This window comes from Styela clava, chromosome 12 (genome assembly GCF_964204865.1).
Source record: "Styela clava chromosome 12, kaStyClav1.hap1.2, whole genome shotgun sequence".
NCBI lineage: Eukaryota > Metazoa > Chordata > Ascidiacea > Stolidobranchia > Styelidae > Styela > Styela clava.
The window spans coordinates 2853605-2864249 of NC_135261.1; the positions used below are offsets into that span (position 1 = coordinate 2853605).

Here is a 10645-nt window from a genome sequence, read left to right on the forward strand (position 1 = left end):
GAAATATAATTTAGCCGATATTGCCGATACATCTCTAGTTATGACAGTGTAGTCCAGGGGTCACCAACCTTTTCGAAGCCGAGGGCTACTTTCTGGGTAACGATTAAGCCGAGGGCTACCAGTTCAATGCACTTTTAAAAAAGTCAATTTGCTCGATTGACCTTCAATTATTTTAGTCAAGTAAAAACACATAAACTTATGATTCTTCAGGAAATCAAACGATTATCACAACGTAGCAAATAAATTACTAGCAATGACACTTCCATTTTCAAACTGAGTGTTTTTCAAATTGATTTTAAAGTGATCACTGCAATAATACCTCGGAAACCACAGGTCCACAATGTACTTACTTATTTACAAACACCCTGCATAACCCTAAGATGAAATGAACTTAACATTTGTACTGCCGAATGTTACATTTACAAGCACATTTACCTAATTATGAATATCTTGTTTTCAACAAGGAGAAAACCAAAATCGAACAAATCTCTCCGCCAGTGTGTTGTACTCCGGCGTGTAACTTCACACTATAACTCTGTGCGGTCTTGCAGATTTTCATCAGTAAGGCGTATTCCGTGCCTAGTTCCTTGTGAAGTTCATGTCAAAAAATGTTGATTCACAAAGATGGTTTGAACCAAACACTGATCTCGTAACATAGGATTGCTGTTTGATTTAACCCTGCTAAAACGCTTAAAAGGCAAGCTTTTTCCGCCCGCACTGCGCTGACCAATGGATAGTGACAAAATGTGAAATGTGGCTATAAATGCTTCGCTAATGAGACATACGAAAGCTGTTTTCACGGTGGTAAGGGGAAATCCACCTCCCATTCATCGTGAAAATGGTTGGTTTTCTTTCGTTTTTTTGTCAATTTTTCTTTGAAATCAATAATTGTATTATTGGCATTGCTGCTCCACAAATCAACGGACGCGAAAAAAACGTGGGTTCGTGGAATGTGACATCTGTGTGATGTCATAACTGGGAGAGTATTAAATGACCCGTCACATTACTGAGGTCGAACAAAAGTTAGGATGATCGTTACCATAATAATTAACATAGTAGATAGATAGATAAATTTATTTTAAAGACTCCATAATACACACAAAAAGGTGAATTCTGGAGAGCGATCAAAACATGAGAAATATCATGTCCCGCGCACACACGCAAAAAAATAACAAAACACACAATCCTTATTAAACACGCGCGGCGGTGTGGCTCAACGGGCTAAGCGTTAGGAATACGCTCGCCACCGCACCTCTAATTACTCTGCGTGGGTTCGCAGGTTCGAATCCCATGCAGGGATGGTTATGTGCGCGAGGATTGCTGGACTCCTCGCCGTCGTTGGGTGGTTCACGTAACCGCTCGTCGGTTACGGCTTCCTCCACCACCAAGTCCATGCTTCCGAAAACAAACAATACAGTAAAAACTAATCCCATACCCGACTTGGAATGGTAACCGGACGAGAGGCCGTGGTTCGCCATATGGATAATCCGTCTTATCGGCTTTCCTCTCCCCCGGGATAAATATGTAAATCCTATCCTATCCTATCCTAACAAGGCTTTGTCCAGAAATAGACAAACAAAAGATACGCGAATGTCTTGAACCTTCGGGCTGTTTTACTTTTGAAGCACTCAACAAGCTACAGTAAAAATGATTTAGATTTTAGACAATCCATTACGGAATATCTGTATAGGCCAAATTTAGATGTCTTGGAAGGATTGTTAAATCGGGTTATTCTGTGGTTTTCGATTAGTTTAATTTAAAATCATCGAATCTTTTCCAATGCTTCCAACATTAATATCAAATTTCCAAATTTCAATCTTCCGTCTTTTCTGCGGGCGACTTGGTGCCCGCGGGCAACGGGTTGGCGACCCCTGACTGTAGTCGGAAGGCTGAGGTACAGGTAGATGTATCCTAAACTATGAATGGTGGGTGACCTTATGTTTCTATATATTGCTTCGCTTTCGAAAAACTAGTCAAGTCGAACCAGGTTCTCCGTGGGTGGATTTCAGTAAATAACGTGAAAAACGGCAATACCATCTCCGCCGGGACTCGAACCCGGAACCTCTGGATTAGAAGTCCAGCGCGCTATCCATTGCGCTACGGAGACTACGAGATCATTCGTTTCTGAAATACCAATTTTGTCACTCGAGCCAACCAAGCGTAGCTCTCACTTGACGAGAGAATTGAAACGAACACATCACATGTTAATTATCGACGGTGTCAAAGGAATGGCTGATCAAGACTCCTTGGTAAGCGGCATTTATTTTATTTTTCAACATAAATAATAGATAAATGAGAAAATTGTATCATTGATGTTGTTACTGATTAGATAAACTTGAATTGGCTAAAATGTGCCAACAAACAGCTGAATCCATCCAACAATTATTTTATTTCGGTTCTCTGACGTGAACAACACAGAGGATAGACACATGTAATAGTCCTATACTGCCTTAATGCAGACCTCCACACAATAGCCAGGCAGAACCCCATTTTATGATTTAGGCCAGTGGTTCTCAAACTTCTTGGTATTGCGACGCCCTCGAAAAAAATATGGCCAAGCTGCGACTTCCCGTGAAAAATGTCTGGATACCTTTCAATAAGAGACCTCTTTTACAAGGAGTTTTTTTTAAATTATGCCTGAAGAGAACTGCTGTGGTGTCAATATAGAATATCTGTTTAGGTTAACGCGCAGACGAAGTGCTGAACAACGCTCGATGTTCTCATGTTCATAAAAAAATTATGCATGATGATCTGGTCCATCCTGTGTGATGTCATAATTGGAACAGTATTGAATGATCGTGATGTTTGTCAAGTCACATATTGATAAGATCGATAGTTACAATAATTAATATATTGTCATTTCCAGTTTCAGTACGGCACACTGTATAGATCGGGTGACATTGTCTCGTTTCAGAGAAACCTATTTTACTGATGATCAGACACCCCTCTTTCGGGAGACGTCTGGACATTGATGTCCCTCAATATCGGTAATAATACAGTATAATGAAGTTGCGCAAAATACTACAAAAAAGCGCAATATAATAACGTCATCATTGAATTCCTCGTGAAAAAATAATAAGGAAAAAAATTATTACCATGGCATATGAGGGTTTTTAGCAAAAAACGGCAAGTTTGGTCACGTGACAGCCGCGATTAATTCAGATTATTATTGAGAGCGTAGCGACGCCCAGTTTGAGAACCACGGATTTAAGCTTTCTAACCATTTTTCGTACACAGTGTATGAAATAACTGAATGACGTTATTGTGTGTACTCTCAATTTAACCAAAAGTAATCGCAACTAAAGTTCGCTCTTCTACAGTTTCATGGTTTCTGAAGTTTGACTAACATCAATTTTTACCCCATTCTGCAAGTGGTCAAATCAGAATATTCCAACTACGTATGTCTGTATTTGTCATCACAGGTGTCTCATACTCTCGTGTATTATTGAGGAAGCTACGGTACCGGTACTTACAGCATGAGGCTCCAAGCAGTGTGTTTTGCTCTGATCCATCTATTTTGTTGATTTCAGTAAATATTTTTGTTGTGAAGGCCATTCATTATCTCATAGAATACTTAGTCGCATCTTTTGCTCCGAGGGCCCTGTGAAATCAAACAGAAGGACTGAAATCTTCAGTTTGATAATGGATACCCAATTTATAACCCCTTGGGTGATGTTGCGGCCTCAAGATTTGAGCCTTGGATATGTAACTTGCAGACTTGTGAATCTAATAAGTAAAGTCTAACGCTTAAATCGCTAGGCCAACTCGCTCACGATTGTCACGAAAATCAAATTTAAGAGCTGTTACATAAAACATTTAAACTTCCTTTTCAGACCTCTCAAATAGAAGCAGCTATTGAAGCAGGAGAGAAATTTACCAAAATATTCTATGAAACTTTCGACAAGAAGAGACATGTGAGTTTATTTATGAGATTTAATCTGCATTCATAGCCAGATATGATGAAATATTTTGCCTATGCCAGCTTTCTTTCTGTAATAGATTTTCGATAATCCTTGGTTAACTTCGTACTTTTTGACTTTCAATGGAAAATTCTAACTTCTAACTTAATTAACTTCATCCCTGCTGGGAACTTTGGGGTTTCAGGAAATTAGATAAGTCTTGTTTTAATCATACCCTCCCAAACTTGCTGAGTACCATGTCAGGGATACAAATTTATATTTATTCTGGGGGAAAGAAAAGTCAATACAAGGACTCAATCATATGGTGAAACGCAGCGTCTCGCTATTAGTCCATGTCAGGTATGGGATAGGTAACAGTTAATTTGTTTCAGATGCATTGACTTGATAGTGGGGACACTGTAACCAGTGGTTTTTATGCGAACCGTCTCATAGTGGCGAAGAATGCAGCAATCTGCTCATACATATTTATCTCCAATGGGGTTTGCTACTTCTATTGTTCATTTGCATTGCATTATTCTTTTAAAATTATTTTTCTTAAAAAAACTTTATATTTCTTCAGATGATTAGCAAGTTGTATCATGATACGGCACAATTGCTATGGGAAGGGAATCCGGTCTCTGGGAAAGACGCAATACAGAAGTTCTTACAGGTAATAATAGTATTCTTGTTTTAAGATGTGAAGTGTGACTATGGGTAGGTTTACCAGTTACCATACATTCTGGTTTATCCGAGACAGTCCAGATTTTAGTAAGTTGTCCCTTAATCCCAGTTGGAAGACCTAAATGTCCCACTTATACAGTATGATGGTCATAGATATTTTTTTATTTGATCTCAATACAAATTGACTATTAACAAGCCTCAGAATGGAACCAAGGTTGGCTTGTCCAGTCCGCACTTTTGCTTTAGATATATGATAAGCCTAACTATGGATCATCAAAATTGTTGTTGTGAAATAAAATCAATTTCTCTGCGCCAAATGAACCAATCAAATTTTTTTTAATACTAGTATGTTATCTATGTATTTAAACAATTTAAATTAGTCATCTTAGTATCATCAAATATATGCCGACCCACTAAAAACAGCCCTAAAACAGTGAATTTATAAAAATTTGCATATAAGCTGACCGGTACAATTGTACGGTCTTATCGGGAGATATTGGCATGGTTCGAGTTGTGGCTATTGAAAATAGGCTAATATAATGTTTTTTCGTTTAAGAGCGAGTTATGGGTGTATAAGCCAACCCCTTAGTTTGGCAACTTTTTTTCTGAGTTTCAAACTGGGCTTGTATGTATAATTTTTTCTTTATTATTGATTTCAACAAGCCGTGAGAGGCCAACCACTCAGACATGTAGAACTATTTGTTTTTGAAGAAATACTAAAATCTGATATTTTGTGTCTAGTTTGCTATTTCTATACCAATACTAGTCTGCTCACTATCCAAGAGGCAATTTGAGTAACCCACCCATCTTATTTCTTTTTTACCCAGAAAAAAAAATAATTTTCCTTTCTGTTATATATTATTGTAATTTATTTTATGTAATAATATTGGCCTGTGCAGTATTTGACCTTTTATATCCAAGGCTGTACGCATTCATATTCTATCTGTGCACATGTTAGGTGTGACTTGCTGCTTAGTCTGTACAACTATGGTGTCTTAATTTTGAAGTGCTTGACTCTTACAATAAAGTAGTGTGGTAATGGAAACTTGGTGCTTGTTTATAAATAACTAAAAGCAGAATACACTCACCAGTGGTTCCCAACCCCAGGCCTTTGGCCCACCAAGTGGGGCTGCAGAGCAGTTGGGGAGGGGGCACAATGTTGGGTGCAAAACTGATTTTACTTAACAAGAAAACTCTCCATTCTACCTTGTTTCATTGCTTGATAAGGTTATTTCACAAAAGTGTTTTCACTTACTTGAGCATGAATTGTTTGAACATAATAGGATTTGAAATCTACCAATCGAAATAACACTCGAAACACCACTAGTATGATAAACAGGGGACCACAAGTCGTAAAAAGTTGGAAACCACTGCACTACACTTTTTATTTATCTGTGTATATTTCAATTTAGGACCTTCCTGGATGTTACCACAATATAGACTGCTTTGACAGTCAACCAGTTCTTCAACAATTCACAGAAGGAAAATCAACAGTGGTAGTTTCTGTCAGCGGAACTGTGAAATATGACAGCAATACGTTACGTGGTTTCACACAAAATTTTACTCTGACTTCTACAGATGATGTATGGAAAATTATTAGTGATTCTTTGAGGCTGAGGGACCCATGATCTTGGAATGTCCAGCTTCAAAATTACTTGAGAAAGTGTTTTGCCACGATTACCTAACATTCGTCTGATGCAGGAATGAACTGAAGTCAAAGTGACCCCGTGACACTGGAGGGCCCTCGGAAAGATTTATCAATTAGCTTGTGAATGTGATAGCGACAGAGCCTGTTCAAATTTTTCGATCGCGTTGTTCTATGTTATAAATTTTTTTTTAGGCTGAGCGAAATTGCCCATTGTCCAGTTTTAAAATATCATAGGCAAAGTTCGAATCCTGTGGGGAATAATTATGTGTGAGAGGATTGCTGGAATCTTCACAGCCGTAGTGTGGTTCGGTTCTTAATTAAGTCCATGCGTCTGGAACAAACAACTGGCTAACTAATACCATAACGGACATAGGCTGGTATCTGGACGGACAAAAAAGGGTATGGTTCGCCTTATGATTGAGGCATATTTTCGATTTTCCTTTCTCCCGAGACAAGAAGTGATATCTTATCTTTTTAACAAATTTTTTTGGGTCACGACTCTGTTTAATTTAGACTCATTCAAGTCAAGTTTATTGGTGTCTATGTGTATAAGTTTTCTGTGTTCCTGTTTTTTGTGACAACAAATGAACATTGTCTGACCGATGATTACCGTGTCGAGTTGGTCAAGAATTGGTCACACTAAAAAATCGTTTGTCTGCTAATGTTTCATATTTCGCCCAAGGAATGAGTTAAACAAGCTCTCTCTTTGACTTATTTGGAATAATACTACCAATTTCGATACTCTCATAGTATGTGAACCAAGATGGCGGACACCGGAACGTAGTATGTGTACCAGGTTAGGCCATAAATTCAGACTACGGGAGTCGCATGGACAGTGAACGAAAATAAGATAAATTGGAATATTAGTTACTATTACACTACTACACTATTAGTTTTGTGTTAAAAAAGTTTAATTTATAGTTGAGTCGCACTGAAAATCTAGGGATTTAAAAGGCCCTTTCCCTAGCTTTTTTGCATAGGTGATTCCCTAGTTTTTGTAGTGCTTAATATAATCAAAATATGTTAATGACACCTATGAGCGATAATAAGTGCATGTACGCAAGTGCAAACCATACGATATTCATGAATAACCAACTCGCTACAAATTTGTATATCAGTGGTCGGCAACCACCGGGCCGCGGCCCATCGCCGGTCCGCAGAGATGTGACACAAAAACAGACAAGGCCGTAATAAAACCTCTGCAATCTAAGCACAAGCCATACAAAAAAAAAAAAAAACAGCACCCAACAATAAACCAGACAAACACAAAACTAAGAGTTGGCAAACTGCGGGCCGAATGCGGCCCGCGAGCTAATTTGTTGCGGCTCTCGAACGACCCGACAAAACAAAAATTTATTATTGTCTCTACAGTCTACACGGATTTATGTGGTGACAAGTGCTGCTGTACGACGCTTCTTATGTAACAAGTAGCGTCAGTTGTATGTCGTTCGAGTTAATTTCGATTTTTAAAATTTAAAAATGTCCGGGAAACGGAGCGACAAAGGATTTCTTACTTGGGCATTACAAAACCGGTTTGCTCGATATGCCCAGTCAGCATTGCAGATGTTAAGGGTTCCAATGTTTTAATTAAACTCGTTATGAAACGAGTAGTCGAAAATTCGTCCCCGGGACTGCGCCACAGCTCATCTGTGCGACCGTTCAAAACATGTAATGTGCACGTTCGGAAGAACATATGGCCTTGAGCAGCTGTATCTGAAATGCATTACACTTGGATTAAATTTGGTACTCGCTTGTCAGATCATCATTTTGACGACGAGTTGCCATAAAAACATCATCTTTCACATTGATAATAAGTAAATAAAAACAATGTATTGTTGAATAATATATTAAAAAAACGACACATACACATCTCATTGGGACAGGATTTCAACACAGCAATAGAAGGGCAGTCATGCGAATGCGCCATAATTTGGAGTTTAATTTGAAATTAATGTAGCGATTGTTCGAAGGCGGAAATATTGCAGCCCGCGCGCTACCGGAAACGTGTATATTTGGCCCGCAAGGACATGAAGTTTGCCGACCACTGCACAACACTATTGAGCAGCATGTCTGACTTCATAAACAATTGTCATATCAGTATGTCGCAATAATGCTGCGTCAATTGCTTTCTCTACGCCCGCATAAGAATGTCCCTCATCAGTCCGAATAAGATCTCCCCAACAAAATGTTAACCCGAAATCTTAAAGTGGGGCCTGGTTTTCAATTTTTGATAACTACAAAAACCATATAATATTGAAGTAGGTTAGATGAAAGAAACACTTTACGTGTGTCAATGTCTCGAATATGGGAGCAGTTAGTGACCATCAAACAAATACAGATATCGCATTATTAGCATCACCGTCGTTTTTAGTAAATTTCCTAATGCGTATAATTTATTGCATAGGCTTATTTCGTTTGTATAAAGGTGGTCCGCCAAAATTTTGGTCAGGCTTTACCGGTCCGTCACTTGAAAAAGGTTGCCGACCACTGCTGTATATCATTGCCACTACATTCGAACCCCTAACCCTGTTTGAGAAATGACAAAAACATGTACACACATAAATTTGTTAAAAAAAATTATTTAAAAACTTTATGTCGAGCGGATTGGTCGCACTCGCACCTATATTTTTTTTTAAATATAAGAAAAAAAGTTGCGACCTATAAGCGAGTATATACAGTACTTACGGGGTGTCAGTTCTATTCTTATTCAAATGTGGTAACTCCACTGCATTGATGGATTTCAATTTAAAAAAGCAAAATTGTGAATGTATATCAGCCTTTGTATTTATTTAAAAATAACCTGAGCATAGGATTTTATTCATTACCAATAAAATTTAGGAATCTCAAACAATATTTTTTTTGCCTTGAATTGTTCAAAATTTATGAGATACTTAGATGTTAAATATATTGCGCATTATACATTTTAATAGAAAATTGTGGAATACAAAGACTAGAGGTTTGTACTAAAACACACCTGCTGAGAATTTATTGGTTGCAAGGCCAGACAGGTCTCAATTTATGTGGCCGCTCTTGGTAAGGAATGCGTTAATTTATCTCTATGGTGTAAAATGATTGATTTAAGGACAATTATAATTAAGTTAGAGCTGAGATCTGAAGCCCAACCCGAAATTCGTGTCGGGTCGGGCCTAGAATGTCAATCGATATGTTCGGGTCGGGCCGGGCTTCTCTATCGCTGATTTTTTACCTTTAGATTAGGTATGTCAGCGTGTTTTTTTCTTACATGGCGATACGTTTTACATAGGCCCATCATAGTTGAGGCTGGATGCGAAAACTGTCTTTAGCCACGTGTGTCAATCTTGGACGATAGGGTCGAATTCATGTCCGACCTGAATCCCGCAAAGTATGTGTTTTATTGGAAATGCAAAATAAATGTAACAAAATGCCTCGATATAATTGTGTAATTTCGGAAACAGCGTGTCGTAAAATGAAATATATTCGCATATATATAATAGTTGATCTAAATTAATCGCAAATGAAATAATGTTTTAACATCTAACGTCTGTTGTACCTAATTTTTCGGGAGAACATGCGGGTCGCGAAAAATCATTTAAAATAAAGCGTGTTTTACGTCTTTAAAAAATTCAAGACTGTTGCAATCGGATAACCGACACTCGACAGTCGGCACCAATAATTCACTGGAAAACGCAAAAAATGGAGCAATTTGGTTGGTCGGTTACTGTGATCTACCTACCATTCCCTCACTTATAACGAATAACTGGTAAAATATTCCACATGACTGGTAACCGGACGTAGGGTTGCCAACTTTGTGTTGAAACATTCCGGGACACCTTAACGACTAGAATTTGAAAATTAATGAAACAAAAGCTTGTGAATCAAAAAAGACATCAAAAGAAACAGTGTGCGCTGTGCGTCGAAGAGTGATCATCCCGCGGCGTTATTTTCATAAATTCAAGCCTCTAAATAATTTTAACTTAATCAAAAAAACTTGAATGTTAAATCTTTGAGGCATAAATACAAACGAATCAATCTAATCCAGTGGATCTCAAACTTTTTAATCCGCTACACCTTTCTATAATTTAGCAGGTTTCGCGCCCTACCTCAAAAATAACTAGCTCACAATAAGATACAAATAACAGATAGTAATGTGAAAGTATGTTTTATTCAAAAAATACGACGTTGAAAATGCGCGGACGGAACGAAAATAATTGTTTTTGGTTGACAAAATAAGGAATGTAAATGTTCAAAACAGGGCAAGCAAGATCAAATCTAACGAATATTTTTATTGTTAATTAGCTTCACGCCCACTAAAAAAATTATCTACGTCCCCCTTGTGGAGCGCGCCTTACCGTTTGGGAACCACTACTTTTAATATTCCTTCTTTACTTGCCTTTTAACCGACTTGCAGCTACAGAAACGCTTTAAAACTGCCCACATT

General features: G+C 38.0%; 1 protein-coding gene and 1 non-coding gene across 2 annotated transcripts; one reads left to right on the forward strand and one right to left on the reverse strand.

Annotated features, from left to right (window-relative positions):
* The first annotated feature begins 1934 nt into the window (after positions 1–1934).
* LOC120329561 (NTF2-related export protein 2-like) lies at positions 1935–6832 on the forward strand. Its single transcript, XM_039396216.2, has 4 exons — positions 1935–2249; positions 3834–3914; positions 4480–4569; positions 5993–6832. The coding sequence occupies exons 1-4, from the start codon at positions 2202–2204 to the stop codon at positions 6206–6208; spliced, it is 435 nt and encodes a 144-aa protein (XP_039252150.1). The 5' UTR covers positions 1935–2201; the 3' UTR covers positions 6209–6832.
* Positions 2035–2107, reverse strand: Trnar-ucu (transfer RNA arginine (anticodon UCU)). Its single transcript has one exon. It is a non-coding gene; the product is annotated as a tRNA-Arg (tRNA).
* Positions 6833–10645: the final 3813 nt, after the last annotated feature.

Coding starts and splice junctions, on each gene's coding strand:
- LOC120329561 (XM_039396216.2), top strand. CDS start 2,202: ATGTTAATTATCGACGGTGTCAAAGGAATGGCTGATCAAGACTCCTTG. Junction 2,250..3,833: donor TGGCTGATCAAGACTCCTTG/GTAAGCGGCATT, acceptor CTTCCTTTTCAG/ACCTCTCAAATAGAAGCAGC. Junction 4,570..5,992: donor CAATACAGAAGTTCTTACAG/GTAATAATAGTA, acceptor ATTTCAATTTAG/GACCTTCCTGGATGTTACCA.